The sequence below is a fragment of the Dipodomys spectabilis genome, unplaced genomic scaffold (assembly GCF_019054845.1).
Source record: "Dipodomys spectabilis isolate Male_0828 unplaced genomic scaffold, ASM1905484v1 ptg000092l, whole genome shotgun sequence".
Classification (NCBI taxonomy): domain Eukaryota; kingdom Metazoa; phylum Chordata; class Mammalia; order Rodentia; family Heteromyidae; genus Dipodomys; species Dipodomys spectabilis.
Genome location: NW_024870769.1, coordinates 6,455,837 through 6,482,484, shown reverse-complemented (window position 1 = coordinate 6,482,484; position 26,648 = coordinate 6,455,837). Strand labels below are relative to the sequence as shown.

The 26,648-nt window shown below is 38.5% G+C and overlaps 1 protein-coding gene across 1 annotated transcript in view; it reads right to left on the bottom strand.

The window, feature by feature from the left end:
* The window catches only part of Creb5 (cAMP responsive element binding protein 5), a 434,800-nt gene that overhangs the window by 342,032 nt on the left and 66,120 nt on the right, over positions 1-26,648 (bottom strand). The window contains exons 2-3 of the mRNA XM_042685053.1: positions 15,006-15,077; positions 8,421-8,514 (exon numbers count right to left, since the gene is read on the bottom strand). Of these exons, the coding sequence (XP_042540987.1) occupies positions 8,421-8,514; positions 15,006-15,059 (148 nt within the window). The 5' untranslated portion in view covers positions 15,060-15,077. The remainder of the gene's footprint in view (positions 1-8,420; positions 8,515-15,005; positions 15,078-26,648) is intronic.

Here is a 26,648-nt window from a genome sequence, read left to right as displayed (position 1 = left end):
AGTCCCTTTCATCTCCATTCTTAGCCTAATCTCCAAGATGCTGAGATCTCTTTGTAGACTACAGAAAGCCTACTGTAGATGATCATACATTGAGCATTGTTTGTAAAAGATATGTGAAAATTTGAGCTTTATTGCAAATGATTTCATTAACTTATGATGAACAGACATATGGCTGTTTATCATATGGATATGTATAGATGAATACACAGATATGTCTACATACACATATATTAGCTTATAAAAGATGATATATTTTATGTAAGACTTCATAGATTACATATATGCTTCTTTCATGTAGTTCTCATGTTTCGGTGAGGTAAAGAGGTAGACATTATTTTAGAAACAGAAATAAGCTTTCTTGCACAAAGTCATGCAATTTGTAAGTATATCACTACTACCAAGCCATCTTTTACTATCAGACATGATTCTTTTCCATCTAATTCCAGTGCTATCACATCTACCTTCTCAGATCCAAAAGGCTCTGGGGTGTGTGTGTGTGTGTGTGTGTGTGTGTGTGTGTGTGTAAAAGACAATTTTGACAATCTAGAAATATATATTTACAAATAGCATGATTTGAGGAAAAATGAATACTTTCTCTGGACTTTATCTTTCAGGTAAATGTGTAAAATTTTAGGATTCTGTAAATTCTAAAAATCATCACCATAACAGCTTACGCTTCAAAAGTCACTGCTTTGTGGTCAGAGAAATATATCACTTTTTAAAGGATAGTCAAATGAGAACATCAAAAACAGCTAGAACTTATAAGACCAAAAGGCTTATGAGACGAGACCAGTAAGGACTCAGTATAAGATAAGAGGTTTTTCTGAATAAATTGTGTAAAAAGACAATCTATTAGAGTAGAAATAGAAAAGTGTATATGTGTGTATGGTTCTTCTGTTTCTTGACATCAGTAGGACTTTTTAGTCTGTCAAGTTTTAATTTTTCCTTATTCCTTTTATTTCTTTGTTTGACCTTGAGCATTGAAGGCCATGGTTCAAGGTGTAGAGAAAGGCCCATGAAATCCTTGAACTCTTACAGAAGCCATGAGACGATCCATGATCTCAAAAGTAGGTTGCACAGAAGCATGAAGCTCCAAGCCACGCTGAGAGGTTTTTCTCATCTACTCTAAAACAGATTGATCTCCAGATACCAGCACACACCTACATACACTACCAAGGGAGGTGGGAGGGGAGTAGAAAGAACAGAGCTGAGGATGACAGTGCCATCTTGGGCTTCTTCAGCAATAGGAACAAGGCCAGGAAACAAGTAGAGCTGTGGGCAGCAAAGACAGTTGCTTCCCTCCACCCAGAGCAGGAGGTCCAGAAGGTAGCCTTAAAGTTGTTATTTTCACCTGAGCACAAAGATTTTATGATTATTACTTTTCCTTACTGTATGATATAGCTAAAGAAATTTAAATGAGGTATCTAAAGTCCACATTTGGAATACGCAAGGCATGCTGTTCCTAAGTTTTAATTCACCACTTTTTGTGTGCGAATGACCCCATTCTTTACAGCTACAACAGGAACCAGAAAAAGGAGGCTTAACTTTTGTTTTAATATTTACTAGAAAGTCAATATAGGGTCTCCAGTCGTTTTTTTATCTTACATAGTCCACTTTCAAGTAAGCCAGAAAATGTGCAAATGAATGCACAAAAGAAGCACAGCTAAATCTATCAGCTACTTAACCCCCACATGGCAGAATTATGAATGCCTTTGTCAAATAATTGTTCCTGATCAAATTAGACCTGACGTTAGTGGGTAAAAACATAGCCATAGTCAAAATGATGATAAGGGACTTACTTAGATCTAAGAACATGCATCAGTCAGCTATGGCACATCATGAATAAGCATGAATAGTGTGCTCATTTGGCAGATAAATAAAACCTAAGGTTTGCTCATTCCATAGATACAGCAGATACTCCAAGGATTTGTAGGAACTAGTTCCTTTTTCTTTTCTTTTTTCCTCTTTCTCTTTCCCCTCCCTCCTTCCCTCCCCCCTCTCTTCCTCCCCCTCTCTCTCCCTCTCTCATGCATTATTCCATAAGCCCAGACACTCTCCTTTAGCTTTATCACCCAAGGCTCGCATTCTACCACTGGGCTATAGCTCCATTTCTGGCTTTTTACTGCTTAATTTGTATTAATAATCTCTGGAACTATCATGCCTAGGCTGGCTTCCAACTGTGATCCTCAGTTCTCAGCCTCCAGAGTAGCTAGAATTACAGGCATGAGCCATGGACACAAGGGTTCCTGACAGGAACTATTTTCAGTAGGAGCCCTGAGCTGAGATGATTGTTTTACAATCACCTTTTCTCAATACTTTCACTTTAGTGAGGAACAAGTGAATGAGTCTACAAGTTAATACACTTTTCATTTGAACTTCATCTGAGTACAAAATTTTTATGATTATTACTTTTCTACTCTGAATTATTGCTATATAAACACCCTCTAGCAAAGAGTTTTCAAAAAGCACACAGGATTCCTCAGAGACCAAGCACCTGGGACAAATGCAAGCAGGAAATCTCATCCACTTCTTTCCCTGTTGCATGGGTCCTAAGGGAGTTTTTCACCAATCAGTCAAGAAAGATGTTTATCATGAGAAAGAGAATGAGATCCTGTCATTTGCTACAACTGGGGTAACCTAGAGAACAGTATGCTAAGTTAGACACAGGAAGACAAATACTATATGTTCTCACTTATTTGTGGAAGCTTAAAAAGTCATACAAGTGGAAAATGGAATAGTGGTTTCCAGAGGCTGAGAAGGATGGGAAAAGAGGAGCAGAAAGAGAATGCTTAATTAGATAAAAGGCACAGCTGGATAAGAGAAATGTCTTAACATCCTATATAGCACAGAAGGAGCACTGTGTGTGACAACGATTGAGTGTCTCAAAACAGCTGGTAGAAAGGATTCTGAATGCTTCCAACACAAAGAATGGATAAATGCTCAAATCAATGGATATGCCAGTTCATCTAATCTGATCATTCCATATTGTACATATGTACTGAAATGTAACCCTGTAGTATAATTACTATACCTAGATAAATTTAAAGTTAAAATTTAAAAGCTCGACACTCAAAGGGATAAAATATTTCTTTGCCAACTATTTCATAGTGCCTAGTTCTCCTGGCTGGATCTACTTGCTAAGGAAAAGCATTCTCTTCGGGAAATCACTATGCCCTGAAACAGCACTTGTCATGTTAACACCCTATTTGTGTAGTTGGTAGAAAGTATGTACGCCACGAACTTGCCTCTACAATTTAGGAATCACCATCAGTGATATGATAGGAAATTCTGAGCACATTATCAAGGGAACAGACAATGAACATATAGCTGGCATTACCTTTGAAAGTGACTCTCAGAGATTCCTATCAATTCATAGACTGTCCATAAGCTTCTCGAGCCCCAACCAGTATGATTATTGCAAAGTAAAACTAAGTGGCAAGCACAAAGCTACATTCCTACATTCTGAAGCCTGATTCTTCTTTTTAAAAAATGGTTATTCCACTCCATAGTTAATAAAAATTGCTACCTTATTTAGTTCCAAAGATGCACCTGAATTATATGTCATTTATATTTCATTTCCTTCAATAAGAAAGAAAGAAAGAAAGAAAGAAAGAAAGGAAGGAAGGAAGGAAGGAAGGAAGGAAGGAAGGAAGGAAGGAAGGAAGGAAGGAAGGAAGGAAGGAAGGAAGGAAGAAAGAAAGAAAGAAAGAAAGACAAAGAAGCCAAGTCAACAATTTCAAAAAATGGTAAGGGAAAGGAAGGCATTGTATACCAGAGAAGAGATGTTAACTTTTAAGCAAATATCTTTTCTTTATGTCTTATACAACCAAATGTGGAAACACTAAAACAACTACAAAAAGTAATTGTAGATCATTTTCCATTAACCTGATTTAAAGATAAACTCATTAACACCTACCAGCTATAATGAAGGATAGTTTGAATTCATGACCATTTTGATGACCTGTTTGTGTTACTGAGATTTGAACTCAGGGCCTCACTCTTGCAGGTCTTGGTTGCTCAGTTGGCACTTAATCAATTGTCACTCTATCCTCCAGCTTTTTGATAATTATTTTGTAGATAGAATCTCACAGAGTACCTGGCCAAACTTTAAACTGAACTTCCAGATCTCAGCCTCCTGAGTAGCTAGGATTATAGGCATAAGTCATTGTTACCTGACTATAAATGAATCTTAAGATACATAATCTTTTATAAGAGTAATAATGAGTAACAACTACAAACCTGAATGGAATTTTAGAAATGTTTATTTTCAATAAATATACCTTTTATTGGATGTGACTATTCAATAAGAGCAATGGAATCTCTCAGTAATACTGACATTACAATTTCTGCCTCCATCCCAAGAGACAGTGCCACCATGGGTAAAACATGGTGAATCTAGTTCTTAAGCAATATCTACAGGACTTGGGACAAACTGTTCTTTGGATCATGATTCTTCATATGAAAAAAGTACAGAGGATTAAATGGTGTAATGTATATGCACCATAGGACAAAGTGGTAGCTATTACTATTATTGTACTGCCCCCTGGTGCAAGCCATCTCCACCACCCCATGTTCCATAAAAGTCCAATTAATGTACATACTCAGAAATATTATAGACCTTTACTGTCAATGAAATTGTCCACACATATGGTAAGTGCATGCATGGTTTATATATTTATTAGCTCCAACCGATTTGTAAATAGCCCAGATCATTCTAAGAAGAATATGGAGCAAGGTGTGCCTCTTCCCTCTCACTTTCCCCTCAAGATACCACTGAGTAGAGTTCATGGTAAAGTTTGTACCAAAGGGCTGCCAACAATGCATTTGGGTTGTTCAAGAGATCAGGGTTAGCCTCTTGTAGCAACCATAAATCATGTTCTTCTCTGGGCACAGAATTAGGTTTAGATCCCAGACCTAGAGATGGACCATGATTCTAGACTTAATCGAGAAAACTGTGTGGCTGATGAAGTACTGTATCTTTATTAACATCAGAAGGTGGGAGCTAAGAATCTGAAAAGAAATGCGGGAGGAGGAAGTTGATCCCTCCCGTCCCTCTGGTTCCTCAAGACACAGCCAGCGATGCCACATCCGGTCCTGCAGTCTTACCATGCCCAGTCCCCACCATGCTCAAAAGTCAAGAAGAAAGGACTCCTGAGCCCACAGTGCACACAGTCAGGTCGTGAGCAGATGCTGAGGCTATTACACTGCCCTTCCTTAGGCGACTTGCTGGGCACTTGCAGTCCCATGCTCAAGTTTTGTCTTCGCAGCACTTCTCACTAAGGATTCTTTCTACGCTTGCTTTGCTTGATTATTGTGCAGTGTATTGTCTCTCATCCTCCATACCCCATTACAGGGTGGCAAGTTTCATAAGAAGTAGGGCCTCATGTTCTTCATCAATGCCACACACCCAGAAACTAGCACATTTTTTGGGGGGGGGTCTGGTCGTGGGGCCTGAACTCTGGGCCTGGGCGCTGTCCCTCAGCTCTTCAACTCAAGGCTAGCGCTCTACCACTTGAGCCACAGCACCACTTCCGGCTTTTTTCTTTTTGCTTATGTGGTGCTGAGGAATCGAACCCAGGGCCTCATGCATGTAAGGCAAGTGATCTACCACTGAGCCACCTTCCCAGCCCTCACAATACATTTTTGTTTGAATATATCACATAAAAAAATGGTCCAAAAAGAAATTACAGAGTTTTTATCTGATGCTTATTTACAATTTGATTTGTTCTCATTTTAAATGTTATTTTTATATTTCTTTTCATTTTTGTGCTGGTATTGGGGCCTGAACTCAGAACCTCCTCACATTTTTTGATAAGCTTTTGTACTCCAGGCTGGTCCTCTACCACTTGAGAAACACCTACTCTTCTGCTTTTTGCTACTTAATTGATATAAGAGTCTCTCAGAATTGTCTTACACAATGGCTTTGAACTACAATCTTTATATCTGTCTCCAGGGTAACTAGGCCTGACTCTACTTTTATCTTTCAATTATGCAAAATTACTTATCACAAAATAAGATCATATGATAAAATTTCATTTATGACAAAATAGACTTCAAAATAGGCTTAAAATATGTAATACTTTATGAACATGGTAATAAAGGTAGATTCTCAAGCTTTTGATAAATTCAAATTTTAATGAATCTAGATATAAACAAGTAAAATATTCAAATTTGTAATCATAATAAAAATGCTAACACTATCATTATAAACAAAAAGATTTGATATAAATAAATATTTCACTGTTTCCTAGGGGAAAACAGCAAAGTAAAAATATGCAACAGATAATCTATTATAACTCAATGTGAGCAAGTCTGGCATATTATATATCATGGAATGGAAATCTCTAAGTGCAAAGAAATGGCCTGGTCTGGACACTTGTGCATGTCTTCCAATAAGAAAACCCTGTGAGACCGGAGAATATGCAAGGAGAGTAGCAAGTTTCAAAACACAGCATTTAATTTCACTGAGAGTATTAAGTGGCACATAACAACTTCAGCATAACACATGAGAAAGCAAAAAATCACACCACTATATTATTCATACCGTGTTCCTTGCATTTATTTCTCTTTTTGCTTTGTCATTCCAAACCTCACATTACTTTTCTCTTAATAATTCCAGCTAGCCTTGCCAATGATTGGCAACAACAACCACACATTAATAAGGATCCAATAAAAATAATTGAAGTGAAAGTGATGCTGTGGTTCAAGTAGTAGAGGGCTTTCCCTGAGTTCTTCAGCACCCAGGCCCAGAGTTCAAGCCCCACGACCCACAAAAAAACAAGATTAGTAAAAATAATTAAAGGAGAATCATCAAAATTCTACTTTTAGCTAGCAAAAAGAAGAGTGGTTCACTTCACTATTAAGTCTCTTTAGTTGCTTTCGTTCCCCCAGAACTTCAACTGGGACTCTCAAAGAACCAGTCTAGCAGTTGTCCTAGAAGATACACTACTCTGCTACCCACCAGCAATAGCCTACACACTTGCCACTCTCAAACACTTATCTCTGGCTCCCCTACCACCAGACAGCCAATTTTTGGAATCAAACTTGGGGAAAAATAAAGAATTTGTGGACTTAAATATTGAGAGTTACAAAGCCTATGGCCTTGTGATTTGCATATATGTACATTGCCATGATGTTACTCTATGGAGTTCAATAAACGATCAAGGCAAAAGGATAAGAACTCTTCTAGGCTTCTATAACTCACAGGTTTGAACTTGTGTATCTCCTTAAAGGTCTTAGGGAAAGTCAAGTCAGCCTCTGACAAGCCAGTTTATTCATTTTAATTCAAAACAAACAGGAGCTGCGAGAAGAGCCAGGTGGCGGTGATCAGAGAAGTGATCAGCTGGTTTGAACCAGAGGTTACCCCATCACAGAGTGTCTGTGTGAACAAGTTCCTGGTGCACTTAGGAAGCTGCGATAGTATGTGCTCATGCTGATCTGGCACAACCAAGTACCGTAGCTGAGTATACTTCAATCAGGACTGAGGATCAAGGCCCCTCTGTTGGGTTAGCTGTTCCCATTCTTTGGGCCCTTCCTGGCAACTCTTAGAGAATTTTCCAAAAGTCATGATCGGACAATACCTGGACATTTTAAGTGCTAAACAGTCAAACAAGACATGCCTGCCAGACCAGCAGTTTCTCTTCTGCTATCAACAAAAACATGTTCATGGGTGTGTCATCTCGTTCAGGATGACAAGGAGACACACATTAGTCCAAATATTTCTATCCCAAGAAGGGTCATCAGAAATGATCCAGCTACCTCACACAGGTTTATGAGACACACTCTGACATTCTTTCCTCATTCTTTCCTTGAATCTTTATGATAAGCCTGTGAAATAGGGTAGAAAGCTACTGTCATTTCCTTTTAATCGGGAAAATGAGGCTCAGAAAAGTTCAATTTTCCCATTTCCACTTAGTCTCTCACTTATGCAGTAGTTATTTAAGGAAAACTTCCTTGATTATTTCAGGCTAGAAGCAGAGCCTCTTCCACTGAGGCTATACCTCATTTGTTCCTTGTACAATGCATTTGATACACGTCGTGTATGAGCCTTTATTTTAGCTAAGTCTTCACATGCAAGCTCTTAGGACAAGAGACATATTAATCTATACACCTCCCACGGCACTCATGACAGCGCAGTGTATGTTACAGATACTTGATTAGTATATGTTGTCTGAGTGATCACAGAATACTTTTTTAATCATATGGATCCAAATTTCAATGTAATGACTAAAAATGAGGAGATGCAGCTCTCCAATTATTTGGATATTCACTACACGGATTATATTTCTGCCACTCTTTAGACATGTATTTTTTCAAAGTGTAGAATTTGCCAGTGAGAATCAGCCCACCAACAGGAAAATAAGTATAGTGCATGAAACTGGGCTGATTACCCACAGCTTCTTTGCCTGATGTACCCTTACCTGATAACATATTGTCTGTTTTTATCGAGGGAAACTTCAAAGTCATTTCATGCTTGTGCCTATGAATCATCAGATGGTCCTCTGTTGGAAAGCGCTGTTGAACAAATAGAAAAGGAAAGGAGGGGAGAAAAAACATTCAGTTTTATACACATATTTGTCATTGTAGAGAAAAAGATTTATTTAGCTTTGCCAATATGACAGGCACACAAAAATTCAAGTCTGAAAAAAGCGTGAAGGCGTAACAATGTAAAGTTACATGCTGTTTTATGCAAGCAAATGGCTGTAATGTGCTTTTTAATTATATCCAAATATAGGCATCCATTTACCAAGGGGTTAACTACAGTAGAGAAGAACCTTCCCTAGTACTAACGTAAGTTAGAGCACTTTGCATTCAATTATTCTCCAGCTCCTCTCACCTCTGGGGACTCCATAAAAGGCCTATAATTCTGTGTGTGTGTGTGTGTGTGTGCGTGCGCGCGCTGGTCCTGGGGCTTGACATCAGGGCCTGGGTGCTGTCTCTGAGTTTTTGTGCTCAAGTCTAACACTCTACCACTTGAGCCACAGCTCTCTTTTCAGCTTTTTGTGGGGCTTAGTTGGAGATAATTGTCTCACGGATTTTCCTACCCAGGCTGGCTCCAAACCACAATCCTCAGATCTCAGCTTCTTGAGTAGCTAGAATTACAGGTGTTAGCCACTAGCACCCAGCTAAAGGCCATAATTCTTATGAGAGATCCCCTAGATCTAAGGACCTATACTGATACCTCCTTAAAAACTAGGGATTTTCATCTGAGAGACCTTGGATTTTGTGTTTAGCTAAGGGATAAAATAGAAACAAGTGCATAAGCACTATTGAAGTTATCTAAATAGTAAACACCAAAGATATACTATGTCTTAAAGCACCTGCCTAACGTTAGATATTTTTAAAAAATTAACAGCATAAAAATAATAATGGCAGAATAATAAAATCAAAATGTTCCCATCTTTCCATATATACACATGATATACATGTGTCTATACATACATGTATATATACATGTGTATATATGTTATATATATATTCAAAAACAAGAAAGTGGATTTAGATCTGAGAAGCACTGAAATTTTGCAAAATGGTGTGGAACTTTGGTCTAGTGGTTACTGTTTTACATAATAGTGTAAAATTAAGTTGAAGTCATGATTAGTATGCTAGACATTATCTATAGATTAACTGAAACTAAAAGAAATGCATGACATAGGAGAGAATGTTAATTCGTGTCAGACTTTGGCAAAGAATTATATACCATGCTTAACTATTTGGCACATATGTCTACAAATGTATACTGTGACCTTCATATAGTATGTTTCGGTTTGTGAAGACTTGGTCCACCAATTGTCCTCTTTTTATACATTATGCATATGATTTCACAGTAACATAATGAATTATTTTTAAAATTCTGCACTCTGTCTAGAATGGTAAACCCATATTTGTTTTTCATTTCCAGATAATGTTAGGCTTGTGAAAAATATGACTCCCTGAACTATTTTGCTGTCTGACTTCTGGTCACATGCTGGGACTGAATTTTCTATTATGAATGTTCTAGCCATGGACCTAGCTCTGCCCCTGGGGTCTAGAGTGGAAGTGATGTCATCCAGAAGCATCTTATCACTGGCAGAAGACTTTCTATCATTCCCTTCCCCCATTTCATGGCACAGTATGGTGACTCACAATATTGGAAATAGTGACTCCTCAATTACCCTAAATCTCTGAAAGATGTTTAAGAGTATTTCATTGTATGTACCACAAAATTAAGGTGGGTCAAAGGGTGTGAGAAGGCTGAAGCGGGTGATATTGACCAAGACACATTCTATTCACAAACGGCTTTGGTATATAGGGTACCTTTTATGTACACCTACTTTAAGATAATTGTAAGTATTTTTTAAAAAGGTTTATGAAGAGTTTCCTGTCAATCTACAAAAGAACTGTATCCTTAGGTAACACAATGGGTTTTTTTGGTTTTGTTAAGCCATTGAAGCATTGGGGCAATTTGTTAAAGATCCTACCCTGCCCCAACTCAGGTTGTTATGTTTGTAACAGAAATACAAGAGAAGACGTTATGTCAAAAAACTAACTTTACAACTTTGGCTGGGGCGGGGGGGCACGCGGGGAGGGAGATGGGAAGGGATGGGAAGAGGAAACAAAGGAGGAGGCTACAATGCTTGATAAGAAATGTACTCATTATCTTGCCCATGTAATTGTAACCCCTCTGTACAGTATTTTCACAATAAAAAAAAAGAAAAAGCACTATTGAAAACTTGAAAAAAAAAAGAAATGTACTCATTACCCTGCTCATGTAATTGTAACCACTCTATATGGTATTTTCACAATAAAAATAAAATAAATGAAAAGAAAATCAATTCTGTTAAACAGTTCTGAATCTTTGACAATTAAAAATAAGCTTTCAGAGCTCCCTAGTTTTTCAGGATAAACAATGTAAATTCTAATTAATCTTTTCTATACTGTAGTAGAAATTTGTATTTATGGGAATGAAGGCTGAATCCTATGAAAGATTCTAAAAGTAGTTTTCAAATAATGTTACTTATTTACTTGTCATTTGTATCATCCATAAGAGAAAACAAAATTTGCAAAGCATGATAATTATTCCATATCATATAGAAGTCTGCTTTGTAGGACATACTGACTTATTTCTTTATTTTATTTTTTTGTTGTTGGTTCATCTATTCACTATATAGTGATTAGATAACACCATATAATGACAGTACCATCTATTTAATATGAGCACACATGACTTAGAAGTTAAATGTCCTCCTCTTTCTATCAATGTCTTAAAGTTTTTATTTTCAATAAAATAATACATATCTACATATATATATATATACACATATGTGTGTGTGTTTAGATAAGGTCTTAGTATGTAGCCCTTTCTGACTTCAAACTCATAAACTTCCTACCTCAGCCTCAGTGCCAGGACCAATATGTGCCTATCATACTGAATATTAACTATAACTACTTCCCAAATAATTATATAATGATTGTGGCTTTTTAATTAAGTAGGAAAATAGCTAATAACTGAAATGTACAGTCTACTACAGACATAGAATCAAAACATGGCTCAGGTCCAGGGCAAGGGAGGAGTAAAATTAACATAGGACTCTGGGGATTACAAAGAATTAAGAGATGTGTGTAACACCCTACTTCTGAAATAAAGATCATGTCTAAAGGTTTGTAACTTTAAAAATCTCCCAGGCAACTCAGACCATCACACACACACACACACACACACACACACACACACACACACACACACACACACACAGAGTTTGCTTTCCAAAAGAAAAGCGAGGAATTCCTTCCACCATCCCTTTGGAATACCTCCTTTCCATTTTCAGCACCTCTTCTTCTCCATGCAGGTTCCTGGGCTGTGGGTTGTCACTAAGGCCAAGACCATAACAACAATTGACTTGGAGTTCCTAAAATGCCACCAGATAACTATGGGATAACTGGGTGACTGCTACATTTTTGACCAAAAGATGGGCATATTTTGATAATCACTTCTTAAGGAAAAGAAACATATCCACATCAAGTGGAAGCATTGAGTGTTAAATGCATTTTTTCCACTTAAAGTTGTAGGTAATGCCCAGAATTGTCCTTTTAAATCAGGAAACTTAGTAAATCCTCATGTTTTACCTGCATGGAACCTTTTCATCAATTTAGTCAACCTTGTTAACCAACTACTTCATCAGAATGTTCAAGGTCATTCAAGATAAACTGTTCAAGGACTGGGGATGTAGCTCAATGACAGAGAACTTGCCTAGCATGTGTGTGTGTGTGTGTGTGTGGGCGCCTGTGCATGTATCTGTGCCTGTGTTGTGTCTGTGTTTGGTACTGTTACATCTCCAGCACCACACACACCACCACCACCACCAACAACAACAACAACAAACCTGTTTATTCAATGTAATAAATAAAGCTTACCTCCTCTACTTCCGAATCTACATGTGAGTTCATAGATCCTCCTTCCACCCCTTCCACGCCTACCCTGCCTCAGGATGTTCTACACTTGCGCATTGGTCCTTCCAGCCCCTTCCTCCACCAGCTTTCTCCCTTTCTCTTACGAGTTCCTGGCCTTTGGCTGAATCCAGTTTGGCCATCCTTTAATTTGAAAAAAAAGCTCAGTACCATTAGATCACTCAGCTTCCCGGCACTGCCCTAGTGCTCTTGAAAGAGTCCTCTATGCTAGCCACCTCCGCTTCCTCACCGCCCACTCACTCATTAATCCTCGGCAAACGGGCCTCCGCCCCTCTGCTCTCTCCTGGCCAGTGAGCAAATGGGTGCCAAGTCCAACAGCCTCTACTCAGACCTCCAACTAGCCCAGCTCCAACAGTGTCTGCCACAGTGACTGCACGTCTGTGGCATTGATTTATTTATATTCTGACTCCCAACAAGACTAAAGATGGCTTAGAGCAATGCACACACACACACAAACACACACACACACACACACACACACACACAGAGTGGAGAGACTGATTGGAGGTACCTGGGGCCCCCAAAGAGAAGGAGTTATATGTTAAACTGCAAATGACAGGCATTCATTCTCAAGCAGGGGTAATTTTCCCCCCTAGTGGGGCAGCAGATAATATCAGAATGCCTGGGGTGAGTGCAATTGTGGGATCACAGAGTTTGCCAGTACTGAGATCTGGAGAGTAGCAGCTAGGGATATTGCTAATTATTCTCCAATGCACAGATCAGCTTCTACACCAAAATACTCAGCTCTAAACATTAATAGGTGCCAAATTTGGGGAATTCTGTAGCCCAATGACTTACAGGTAGCTCTCTTCTTTCCAACATATCTATCAGATGTAACCGACAACTTCTTCCTGAAGATGTTCTCCACTGTCAATCACCTTGACTTTGGCTGGGAATCCCAACCGGCCTTGGCCCATTCTTCACCATTTCTGGATTCCTGGAGCTCCCATTCTATTAAATGCGCCTTTGCTGGAAGAGCCCCTTCGCCATCCCAGGTGAAGTCAGTCCCTCTATTCTGTGCTTCAGATCTACCCTATTTCTTCATGAAAACTTAAAACTGATAAACTGATCATGTGGTTACAGATTTAATGTCTGGGCCATAAGTTCTGTGTCTGGGGCACTGCTGTTTCCTTTGGGCAATCAGTGTGCCTGGCACATTGTAGACTTTCCAAAGTGTGTTGACTGACTACCTGAGTAAAACTTGATGCCTTATTGTCACAGCCAAAGCAAACTGCCCCAATTATGTTCCTCTTTAGCTATGGAGATTTCCCGTTAAAGAAACGAAGTGACCATCAACCAGTTTGCCTTAGTTAGGGACAGAGATTTCAGGTAGTAAGGTAATATTTCTCACTCACCACGAAGAGTCCTGATCTAGAGAGAATTTCCCATTATTATGAACCCATCTGTGCTTTCATAGTGCTTACTACTTCAGAATGACCTTCAAAACTTGTTTGCTTCAAAACTGCTTTGCTAACTTATGGTTAAGAAGTGAACATTACTTAGTAAAAAGACTCCCTGAAATTTCCACTCTGAGCAAAAGACTCTGGGTATTCAGGAGATAATACTGGCAACAGCAGCTTCTTTTTCTATGACTTCCTCCCTCCAGCCTCTCCCAGAATCCTTCAGGTACTCTCTGGGGACATAGAATAAGAAAAGGTCTCAAGGGGCATGACCGCCCATATGAATCATTGTCTCATATGGTACTGCCAACCCCACCACATAGGCAGTGTGTGTGGTGAGGGAAGAGGGGCTAGATAGGCCCTGGTTCCTAGTTCCCTTGAAAATACTAGTGTTAAGGAAAGGGTATAAATACCCACATTAAACAAATGCCTATGCTCAGTGTTTTAAACGTGTCTCGGAGCTTGGCATGAAAACAACCACATAAGATCATTTTTCCATACATAGCAATAGCTAGAACATACAGAGAGCCCAAAGTCATGAGTAGAAAAAGAAAAACTACCATCATGTTTCAAAGGTAAAGTTCTCCTTTTTAAAAGGAGAGTTTCCAGTGTAATAGTCTTCATGGCAACATCAGTATCAGAAACAAGCATGGATGTTAGCAGGCCCTCCATTATACATTCTATAGGCAGTATCTCCTCCAATTCTCATACTATTTCTTCTTGATGATTCATCAAGAGATCTCTTTAAAAGGGACATGTGTCCCTTTTAAAATTCAGATACAGGAAAACTATGGGTTCTAGAAGAGTGGTTAGGGGGTTCTTTTACTCAAAGGAAAAACAGAACAAAATGAATTCCATCTTTAACAAGGAGCCATTCACTAGTAAAGCCCAGAGAGGGCTGAGAACCCTCCCATCCTTTCCTGCACAGCTGGAATCTGGAGTGAAAACGTTCAATACTACCGTATTTTAACTAGCAAGAGGGAAATAGTTCAGACTACTTAAAGTAAGTAGTGGTGATGATGATGATCATGGCATTCACGTGAGGGAGCTTTGACAGTATCTTGGAAAAGATGGAAAGCCCAGGGCAGGTGTGATTGCCAGGGGACAGGCATTTTCCTCCAGTAAAGCCAGAGAGCGAGAGAATCCACACACACTCACCTGGGAGCAGCCTGGGGCACTGCAGACAAATGGCCTCTCCTGCTCCAAATTCATCTTGGATTCCTCATATATCTGAAGGGTCAGAGGGAAAGGGAGAAATGAAAACAGAAATCCATGAATATCTGCTGCTTCTACTTGAGGCATATGAGAAAGGCAATCTCTAAGGACCCCTTTCTACACCAATTCCCAAACCAAACGCTATAAACACAAACATGAAGGCACAGTCTCTGCTTTGCTGAAGTCCATTGAGTGTGCTTCCTTGAGTGTTCATTAAGGAAAAATCATGCCTGTGGTAAACTACCTGGTGGAGGTTATTTCCAGGACAGAAGACTCTTCCTTTCCAGAAGACTTTAAGGCAAAGGGTACCCCCTCCTTCCTCAGTTCTGCTAGCAGTATTGGGGGATCACCTATTTACTTATTCCTTGGTTTTATGTTTTTTTGGTTTGGATTCAGGATGTCCCACTTGCTAGACAGGTATTCTACCCCTTGAAGCACACCTCAATTGTCTTTTGTGTTAAGTGTTTTACAGATAGGGTCTTGTGTCTCTGTCCAGGCTTGTCTTGAACAGAGATCTTCCTATCTATGCCTGGATCAACCACCATGCATAGCCTACAAGATTTTTAGTACATTATTTGTGGGTGATTCCAAAAGTATTCCCCCAAACCTTCCCTTGAAAGAAGAAGCACTATTCAGAATCAAAGAGGAGTCACTGTTTGCTGAAGGAAATTTTACTATCTTTCAGCCCAAATCAAATCTACCTTATACATCAGTACATTTGCTCTTCCAAACACTAATGTATGTGACAGGTATTCATAAGAAAATATATACATACTTTTCACACGAAGTGAAAAGATTTACCTTAGATAACACTGCTAGTCAAATATTTAAAACCAAAATTAAAGAAATGTACAAGTGTAAACCCTCTTAGTACCATGTTTCCTAATGCAACTTCCACAGAGCTCTGCCCTGTTCACTCTTCATTTGGAAGAAGTTCCCATGGGCTGCCCGTTAATACATTAATACAGTGATTTGCATTTTACAGCTCTACTGCAAATGCATGACTATAATTCCTCTGTTGTATCATACTTACTTACTTTTTGCTTATTATAAGATCATTTTTCTCCTTTTATTATGTTTCTTTTTAATTGACACATGATAATAGTACATATTTTTGGGGTGCAAATAAATAGTTAAATAACATATATATATATATATATATAATGCACAATGATCAATCAAAGTAATTAACATTTCCATTGTTTCAAACATTTATCATTTCCTAGTATTTGGACCCTTTGAACTCTTCTCTTGTGGTTCTTATATAACAGTTTCTTATCAAGTACAGTCACATTTCTGTGTTGCATTCAGAAGAACACAGGTATTTTTGGAATCTTTCTGTCATGAGCAACTAAACAATTTCCTTTATCTCATTATTTTATTTGACTGCTGATCATAGAATACCTTCCCCTGTACCATATATTCTTGTCACTTCTGTTTTTCTAATGAAGAGAAAATATATTGATCTGAGGTAGAATTAATATTGAGTCACCCATTAATAAGATGCACAATGTTTTTCTAGCAAATTTTTAAAAATGCTTTCCTAGAAATTTTCTGCCTCTAAAAGCCTTGTCTGTTTGACCATTGCCAGGTCATTTAACTGTTTTATGCCTCAATGTTCCCTCTTCTGCAAGAGAGATAGCAATATCCATCCATCTTTTAGCTCCTTCATTCCTGTGTCTTATTGCTCAGTTGAGGCCCTATAAGTAAAACATTTTCAACTTATGTACCAATGTATGTGTGTGTGTGTTTGGAGGCAGGCAATGCTTGTGAACAAGTGTTTCAGAAAGCTCACTCTACTATGAATTATTTCCTAGGTTTAATATTGCAAATTATGATTTATTTCCTTATTTGAGAGCTTTATTTACTTAAGTAATTAAAAAAAACCTTTACCTCCCAATATTAAGAGTATATGACAGTGAAATTGGAAAGGTCCATCTATACACATTTACAACCTACATCAGAAAGTAGCAATTAATGATAATAAGTAAATTAACATCCAAGCAAAAAATGTGGTCAAGGCTGGAAGTACTAGTGCTGAACTTTAAAGAGATCCATCAATAAGCCAAAATGAGGAGAGAGATAGAGTAAGGTTAGGTTAATAAGGATGAGGAGAAAGTGTCTTTCTACTCGATTCAAAGCCTTGGCCCACCCAAATTTGTTATTTTTCATAAATTCGGGCCCATCCTACCAAACATTTAGCTACATGTTTGCTACCTCATCTTAATAACTGTTTACAATTTGTACATGAGACATGAGCTTCCTTGAATACCTCAGAACTATATTTTGATGCTGGCACTTGGAAACATAAGAGAGACGAGCTATATAGATTTGTTCTATCTTTTTGAGGAATATGATCAATGTAATTTAGTAATCACAGAGATGTGTCAGTGAAAGGATTCTGACTCACAAGATGCCATTGGAGAAATACGGTCTACCCTCAAGTCATTCTTTTTCTTTTTAGTATCTTTAAGTAGTACACATGGTTTCAATTCAACATGCCAATTGATGAATATAATGCATTTTGATCAATGTCAACCCTTCTTCCACTGTTCTCCCTCACCTTATGTCATTTAAAGTTTCAGCTATCTATAGGTTCTGCTGAGTTATTCCTGCTATTTTGTCAGCTTATTTTTTAAACATAATCAATATCAATTTATTACATGCTATGCAATAAACATAAGCCAAATGTGTGTGGTAAAAAAAAATGGAATACACATCTTGAGGCTAAAAAACATGGCCGTTGCTAGTATAAAATAAGTTTTAGGTAATTAATGAGGCCTAGGTGAGTGGGTGTGCATAGAGAGGTGTATAAACCTCAACTGCTTTATTTTGAAGCTCTGAGGTTCCCACATTTCGTCTCTGCAAACAGCTCCCGTGCTCATTCCTTTTTGTGTAGGTGTTTGCAGTAGGTTTACCAAATGGTGCCATTCCACCACACAGGCTTCATTACATTTATCAACCAGTATGATCTGGTCTGATGTCTTAGTCAAGAGCCATGGTTTATTTTTATGGTCTATTATTATGGCTCTTTTCTAGGACATATTGTAATAATTATTCTCTCAGACTCTCCTAAAGCCCTGCATACCTTCTTTTTATCATCCATCAAGTGGGGAAAATTACTCAGACAAGATTTTAGCCAGGTTGTACATTTACTCCTGAGAAGTCAGGACTCATACTCTCATTCTCCATTCAGTTGTTTTACTGACTGGGATTTTTAATAAACCAAGTTTGGCTCAGCAACAGCCACACCCCAGGCTCCTATGCATGCATAGAGTTTCCAACGTAGGATTTTGGTAAGCATTTTGGAATGGATTCTGAATCCAGAATCATCACAACTAACTGACTTCCAAAAGCTGCCTGTTACAGAGGCAGTATTTAAAAAAACAAAAAACAAAAAAAAACACCTTTTTTTTTGCCTAAAGTTTTCAGAGGCAAGAGATTATCTGAGCCATTTATTCTATCTGGTTTCAGTGATGGTCTGAAAACAGGCCTCCCCCAACTTCCTGGGAGAGAGTCAAGGCTGCTTTTAATGAACATAACGGGGTAAGCTAGCTTTCATTAAATCTCACATGAAAAGATACTAATTTATTATCTTGATACTGACATAGACATTGAAACTATGAAAATTGTCACCTAGACACATGTAGGCCATGTATGAGGCCCAGAGACTACCCTTTAGAAAACATGGAGTGGTTCTGTAACTTTGAATAGAATTGGTCATAATTGTAACAGATTCTCGTCATTCAATGGTCTATAATAGCACTATTTTCTATTCCCTTTTCCCAAATTCAGATTAAATACTCAACTAAAACAAATGCCACACAAGTCTTAAATTTTTGGAAAGCAACAGAAATCCTGATAACAAATCCTAATGATGTACAAAGTGAGCTGAGGTTTCCACCGTTGACAAGGAGATGACAGGCTTGATTTACAATTCAAACTCTCGACTGCCACCGGATTCCTCAGGCAGCAAAATGAGCAAGAATCTCTTTCATTGTGAATGGTCTGACCCCAGAAATTCCTGGTCTAAAATGGGAAGTTCATTCACAATGGCTGATGCAATCAGTCCATTCAACAGCTTTGCCAGTCATTTAGGGATATACTTGGAATTACCATTTCAGGGAAGACAAATACTGCAAAAAGTCAGTACTAAAAGCGTGGGTAGTCTGCACAAAATATTATAAATATGCATTTTAAATTTAATGATAACAACTGAGCCCAGAGGAGAAAATCTGATTCCAGTTGGCAGGAATCAGCCAAGAGTAATGCTCTTTTAGTCCAACTGATAGACAGCCATAACTAGATCCATAGCCCCATCAAATTCCAATTTTAGTACAGAGACACAAATTTCTCACAATATTAACAGATGGATTCATATGGCATTTGGAATAATAAGACAGTATGTAGGATTGTTTTCATCTGAAAGCCTGGTTTGTGTTCTTATCAACACCAATTTATAAAAGTTTCAAGCTGTAACTGTAAGCTGTAAGTTCAAACAAGCACTAACATGTTGATATTTTTCCATTAGCTCTGTTATCATTAGCTGGGTTAGAAAATGCCTTGAAGAGCTGAAAGAGAATTTAAGTTTTAATTCTGATATTAAAACATTCGCAGGGCATTTACTACTCTGTTTTGGAATGACTGTTCTTGGCAAGACTCACAGGAAACAAATCTCACTCCCTTATTGAGTTTACCAGACACCTGCCAAGGCACCCAAGACAGTGATCACTATTTGACCAGTTTGAGTCAGCCACACTGTGTGATAAGCCAAATCAATCCTGCTTGCTTTCTGGAGACAAAGCTTGTTGAATTAATTAAATTGGGAAGTGTATAGCCAAAATGCAATTTGTATTTCTGCGAAAAGCAAATCTTTCTCTTAAAGGACGAAAAAAGCAAAGGTCTCATGCAACAGTAGCCCAGAGTACATTCACTAAAACACACCAGACATTTATTTTCTTCTAAGACATCCGCTTTTACATCTAGGATGCAGGGAAGTTTTCCCACATATGGCCAGCTCAAGAAAAGGAATTATATGTTGGATATGAGGCTAAATCTTCCTCTGGAAGGATACAGTAACTTTTATTATCTTTGTTTTCCTCCTCTGTAAAAGAGGACCATTGTAGCAAAACATTGTAAAACAGGATCATTCAAAGAGGTGTTATTTAAGAGATGACTAATGGAAATTCATTACAAAAGAAAAGTAAGCACATGGTACTTCAAATATAACTTTATTTTTCAAATCTGGGTAGAGTAACTTCAAATAGAAAAATGTATTCCTTTGAATTTCAGTTTAAGAAAATTGGTTTTTATGTGAATGCATCCTTATCTTTCCCTCTCTGTGATCTCTCTGCCTTTATCTTTTTGTGTATGTTTTCTAAACCAGTCTCTTTGTAAATCTAGTTTTTTGTGTCTTTGTATTGCTGTGTATGTGTTTCACTGACTCTGTATTTATTTCTCTCTCCCTTCCCTCCCCCTCTCTGCATCTCTCTCTCTGTCTCTGTCTCTGTCTCTCTCTCTCACACACACACACACATACACACACACACACACACACACACACACTAGTGTTCTCACTAGCTTCACTGGTAAAAAGATCGGGTGGGATTGTTTCCTGTTTCAGTGTTATTCTTGAAGTGGCTGCAGTTCGAATCTGAATTTCATTGGGCTATTATTATTTGCAGCTGTGCGACCTTTTTAACCTTGCTTTAAAAGTGACATTTCAGCCCTCAAGCTTGAAACGCCCCCAAATGCTACAAAATTTTCGAGCCAGAGATTCTACAAGAAATTTGACCAAGGTGAGGCTGTTCCCAAACAAGTGAAAAATTTCACCAGAAACTGGTGTGATTCAGGATGTGTCTTGGTACAACGTAGGGCTCCAAATCTTCCCCAAAGTACAGAAAATTGTTTAATAACCCTGCAACTGACTATTACTACTCCATGCAAAACATAAAAGTCTTCACCATCTCCTGGTAGCCCAAGAGTTCAGTGTCTCCTAGGACAAACCAAAAAGTTTAGGATTATGCTGTCACCCTCTATCATGGGAGGGCTGTCAAAAGTTTGCTTTAGACAAAGGTCACTGTCCCCACACAACTTTCATCTCGAGAAAATTATTCCCCAAAGCCCACCAGCTTGCCATAAGGGTTGCTAAGGGCTCACGTCCTCTCACAGATGGCTCAGGGGGTTATGAGTTTGTATATATGGCATTTATACTGTGTATGGGAAAGCATTCCAGTGGGATTGGTTTTCATATGTTAGATTCCTTTTTCTGTATATTTTTAAGTGTTCCATATGTTTCTTTAGACATGAGGACTTTTTTCAAAGTTACAGGCTAATTTCAACGTTTGTTCCGCCTAATCCTATCTTATAACTTTCCTATCTCTGGGTTCAATAGTTCAGCACACACTTAGTAAGCCCTACCAGTGTGGGGCACTGGGGGTGCAGGATGGAGTAAGTCACAGACCATGGGGGTGTGTCTAATGTGTGCATTTACTCCCTGTTCCTCTTCATACTCCTACTCTGTAAGTAGATTTTTGCAGAACATGTCCCATCTCTAAGAAAAGTGTATTTGACATGTGTGTGGTTAACAAACACTATTGTAGAGATTTTCTGGTTTTGAGGGAAATATTTAATGTAACCAAATTGCTTGTCTTGTTTCTAATGGAGCTGAAGGCAACCTCAGGAATCTAGCTAGAATTGGTACATTCCCTGCCTTTTTACCTGCTTTCATTGCAAACAAAAAGTCATGAGAAGGAAACAGGAGAATTAGAAGAAGCTCTGATCAGGGTGTGGGGTAGCATTGCTTCTTTACCTTTCCAATATGTCCTTCCTTGTCCTTTAAACTAATTGCCCAATTAAGTCCAAGAAGGAAAAGCTATGGCTGAAACGAAATTTAATGTAGGGCTGGGAAGGTGGCTCAGTGGTAGAGCACTTGCCTTGCATGCATGAGGCCCTGGGTTCAATTCCTCAGCACCACATGAGCAAAAAGAAAAAAGCCAGAAGTGGTGCTGTGGCTCAAGTGGTAGAGTGTTAGCCTTAAGCTGAAGAGCTGAGGGACAGCGCCCAGGCCCAGAATTCAGGCCCCACGACCAGACTCCCCCCCCCAAAAAAAGAAATTCAATGTAACACTGAGTTTGACTTTCCTATATATCAGGAGCAGCTTTCCTTCTTTTATTCATTTATTTATTTTTATTTTTAAAATATAATAACTATTGTTATTATTTGTTATGTGGTACCAAGGAATCGAACCCAGAACCTCATGCATGGGAGGCAAGCACTCTACTACTAAGCCACATTCCCAGGTAGTTCTTTTATTTTGCATGCTATTGTTTTTCAGTTTTGTTTTTAAATAGCAATTTATTTGGGAGAGGGTGAGAAGTCAGCATTTTTACTACCCAGTTTGGGGAATTTCCCTTTTGCAACTTTTGCAACATTTCTGTTCACTTTCATGACTATTTTAATATTTGCCCCTTTAGAATTATAACATATTCTCAAATCCAGTCACTCTCTCCCTAGATAATTACTAATATATTTTGTGTTTGATCTTTAAACTATTTGGTAGTAAAACTAATACTTTAAAGTATTTCGCAAAACCACAACTTTTTCATCTTGCTTTTTTTCCCATATGCAAATAACTTTCATTGGATGGAGTTCTTTTTTCTTTGTTATCTTTATTCTAAATAAATATCCTTGCATCTCAGCAACAATCCACTTTTGGTCTAACTAATGCATGAGGTGCAATAATAAGCAAAACACCTGAGAATTTGTCTTGTCTAGGAAATGTGAGGCCACACATAACACAGTGAGTGCATGCCCAAGCTTTCTGCTTTTGGGAGGTCTGTTAAGATACCATTTCATCTGACTGACTGTTGAATCTTATAGTTTCTACTATTAGTGTTCTATAGGAGCTTTTGGCCCTTGGATTCCATGGAAGGCCACTAAGGCTAGGCATTCCCAGGTTGTATACTAAAGAAGCCTGCAGGTGTATTAAAAGCCTGTTCCCTTTCATACTGCCAGCTGAATAAGGAGTAAAGGCATACCTAAAGACTTAGTCCAGATTCCTAACACATTATGCTTCTAATAGAAAGTGTGTGAACATTTAATAATGCTGCAGTTCATCTAACGATCATATCAGGAAAAAAAATCTCATATCATCAAAAGCTGTATTATTCTAACAAGATTCCCTTTCTAAATATTTGCAAAAATCACATCTTCTTCTGTTTTCCAGATATGGCATTATGAGGGAAGGAAAAGCCGTTACTGGAATTTGGCAATGAAACCAGGGTTATGAACTATGCTGAACATGCAGAATGGACAATCTTGGGACATACTGGCCAGTGACTAATAGTTATTTTCACAAGACTGATAATAATATGAGTATCCAGCATCTATAGCCTATGTTATGGTAAAAGGCAGAGAAGTATAGAGCAATAGAGTAAGAAAATAAAAAAATTAGCATACAGGAGATAAATAGGATAAGGCTAAATAAATACCTACTTCCTTTACTTTTTGAAAATCCCAGGCAAAATTAAACTTGGAATAAGGCAAGATTCAATGCCAATTAAAACTTTACGCATCTTCAAAGCTGGGCAAAATGTCTGTAATCCTAGCTACTAAGGAGCCTGAGGCCTGAGGATGGAAGTTCAATGCCAGTCAGGGAAGACAAATCCAAGAGACAATTATCTCTGAGATTGCCCAGTCCAAAAAAAATAGCAGAAGTAGAGGTGTGACTCAAGAGGTAGAGCTCCAGCCCTGAGCAGATAAAAAAATAACCTGATTTTAAAAAGTCAGGGAAAGGGTAACAAGTGCAACAAAAAATATATTCACTACCTAATGTATGTAACTGTAACCCCTCTGTACATCACCTTGACAATCAAATTAAAATTTTAGAAAAGACAACCAAGAGCTAATGGTCCTGAGTTCATGCATTAGTACTGGCATTTGTGTGCATACACATACACACACACACACACACACACACACACACACACACACACACACAAACACATACCTATTTTAAGCACCTTCAAAACATACATTTGAGTTTAGCATTTCCTCTTAGTATGAGAGGAAGACAAAAATTGGTCACCAATATTATAGCTAAGTATGAGTATATACTTCCCAGTTCAATCTCTAGAGAGATGATTGAGCCAGTAACTTGTCTGTTTAGCCACTGGCAATCCCTACTGACCAAGTAACTCACTGAATCATTGTGAACAATATGATTCAACAAAACAAAATAAACCTTTAGCATCAGGTGGAATCAGGGCATTTGCCCATGACTTTTCACCATGTGGGATCATAGCCTCCATTGTTTTCTATTATTATTTGGAGGGTAGCTCATCACACAGAGATTTCTTTCCTTCTTTTACCTTGAGCAGCAACACCAGAACTTCTACTTCAGTCTTAATGGTGCTATTACCATTATCTAGAAGTTCACAGAATATCTATTTGAGGAACATTTGCCTCTTAACCAACTTTACCACAGGAAATCTTAATAGGCCAAAATAGAATACACACACACACACACACACACACACACACACACACACACAGAGATGCTTAATTTGTCTTTTTTACAAACAGTTTTCTTGCTGAGATATAGTTAATATTTTTCTTTGTTTATATACCATTTTCCTGTGGAGAGTTGATTTTATATAATATATATATGTATATATATATATCCATGTTTTAAATTTTTATTGGCTTCTACCAGTTATAGGGGAGGGAAGATTTCACTGTTACATCACCATACATGTTATCTTCTGTATTCCAATCAATTTCACCCCTGTACCCTTCTTTCTTAAATAGCATCCCCAACAGATTTTCTTGATCTCTTTTTGTAGTCCAAAATAGCCTATTTTGACAGTATTCAATCTTCTTTGTCCTCCTCTCAGTCACACTTCCTGCCTACTACTCTCCACCTGCCTACAGAATCTGTTTTTCTTCCCCTATCCCCATTGATCACAAGCTTTTGTTGAATTTCTCCATGCAGCTTCCATAGATACTGAAGTGTTAAACAATTATTCATCCTCAATATTTTTCCAATAGAATATATACAACCATTGGATACACAGAATACATACACATATGTATACACACATCCATGTCCATTGCAGAGAATATTTTATCCCCATAATTAAATCAAGCCTCAAGCTCAAGTGCGTCTCCTAAGGGAACTTAGGATACAAGGGTACAGGGCTCACAGGAGATAGGGGACATGCACCTGGGCCCAGCTTTCCACATCAGCGTCATCACAAGTAATGATTATTAGACATTTTAAAAGTGTAGAAATAAGCCATTTATTTGAAATTCACTAGATCCTCTGTATAGACTAGACAAGTCCTTCGTTTCTTTCTCAACTTCTGATGAAACAAACAAAAGTCCCTCACCAAAACCTAGGAACCACTAAAACACAACGAAAAACAATTAAGGAAGAAAAGGCTTTTCCTCAGACCCCCACCATAGAGGTGAAAGCTATAACAAACTCCAAGTGATCAAAGATTCTAGCCAGTGATAAACTCCCCCACCCCCTCAGGGCTCTGAGCCCCAAACAACAGCACCATTTTGGAGACCACAATTGAAATCCACACATGGAAAGGGAAGAGGACTTTTTCAGTGTCCCTACTCTCCAACACAGAATTCTCACTCAGCACAAATATAGTCTCTTAACTCAGGGAGTAGAGGTCAGACCCTCAGCAAAACCCTGAACCTGCATTCTCCCAAGATAGAAAGAAAAGAAGAGGGAAAGACATGCACCCAGTCCCCAGCTGGAGCATGGTGGGAGAGGGGGGGGGGGGTCTCCTGGCTTATTATTGAAAGGCTGAGTAAAAGAAGGGAAGAAGCTGCCAATCCTCTGGCTCTGCATAGCCATGGAACTAACAGGCCATTCTGGTGGCATTGTACTCAAGCTGCTTCAGGCAGCGTGGCCTGGCCGGTAGACAGTGATTGATTACCTGCCACAGTGAACTTGTTCGCATATGGCATGACCTCAGCCTGCGTGGGGGTAGATGAGAAACGAGGACACTGGTCTCTTTCATTCACTTCTCCTCACAAAGCCACTGCATGCCTACTGCGTGTGGCCTCATGCTAGGAGGGTGAAGGAGCACACCAAAAAGCCCTTCCTCTGTACCTCAACATCCAGCAATGATTGAGGTGGGCCCATATCAATGGTAAGAAGGTAGGCATTGAAGGCTATAAAGTACATAGAGTCCAGTGGTCTTGAGAAAGCAAAGATGTTTCACTAATTACATCAAATACCATGTTTCTTTTCGCTGATAAGTATTTGTCATAGTAAGATACCAATTCAAGGTACAAACGTGCATGTATATGCATGCGTGCGCATGTACACACACACACACAGGTGCAATTACTGTACTAAAAGTAAGGGATTTGTGCAGAATTAATGCCTGGAATTCTAAAACTCTGGAGGCTGAGATCTGAGGATGCATTTCTGAAGCCAGTCTATGCAGGAATGTCAGTGAGACTCATCTCCAATTAACCCGAAAAACTGGAAGTGGAGGTATAGCTCAAGTGGTAGAGCACTAGCCTTGAGAGAAAAGGGACATTACAGGAGTCCTGAGTCCC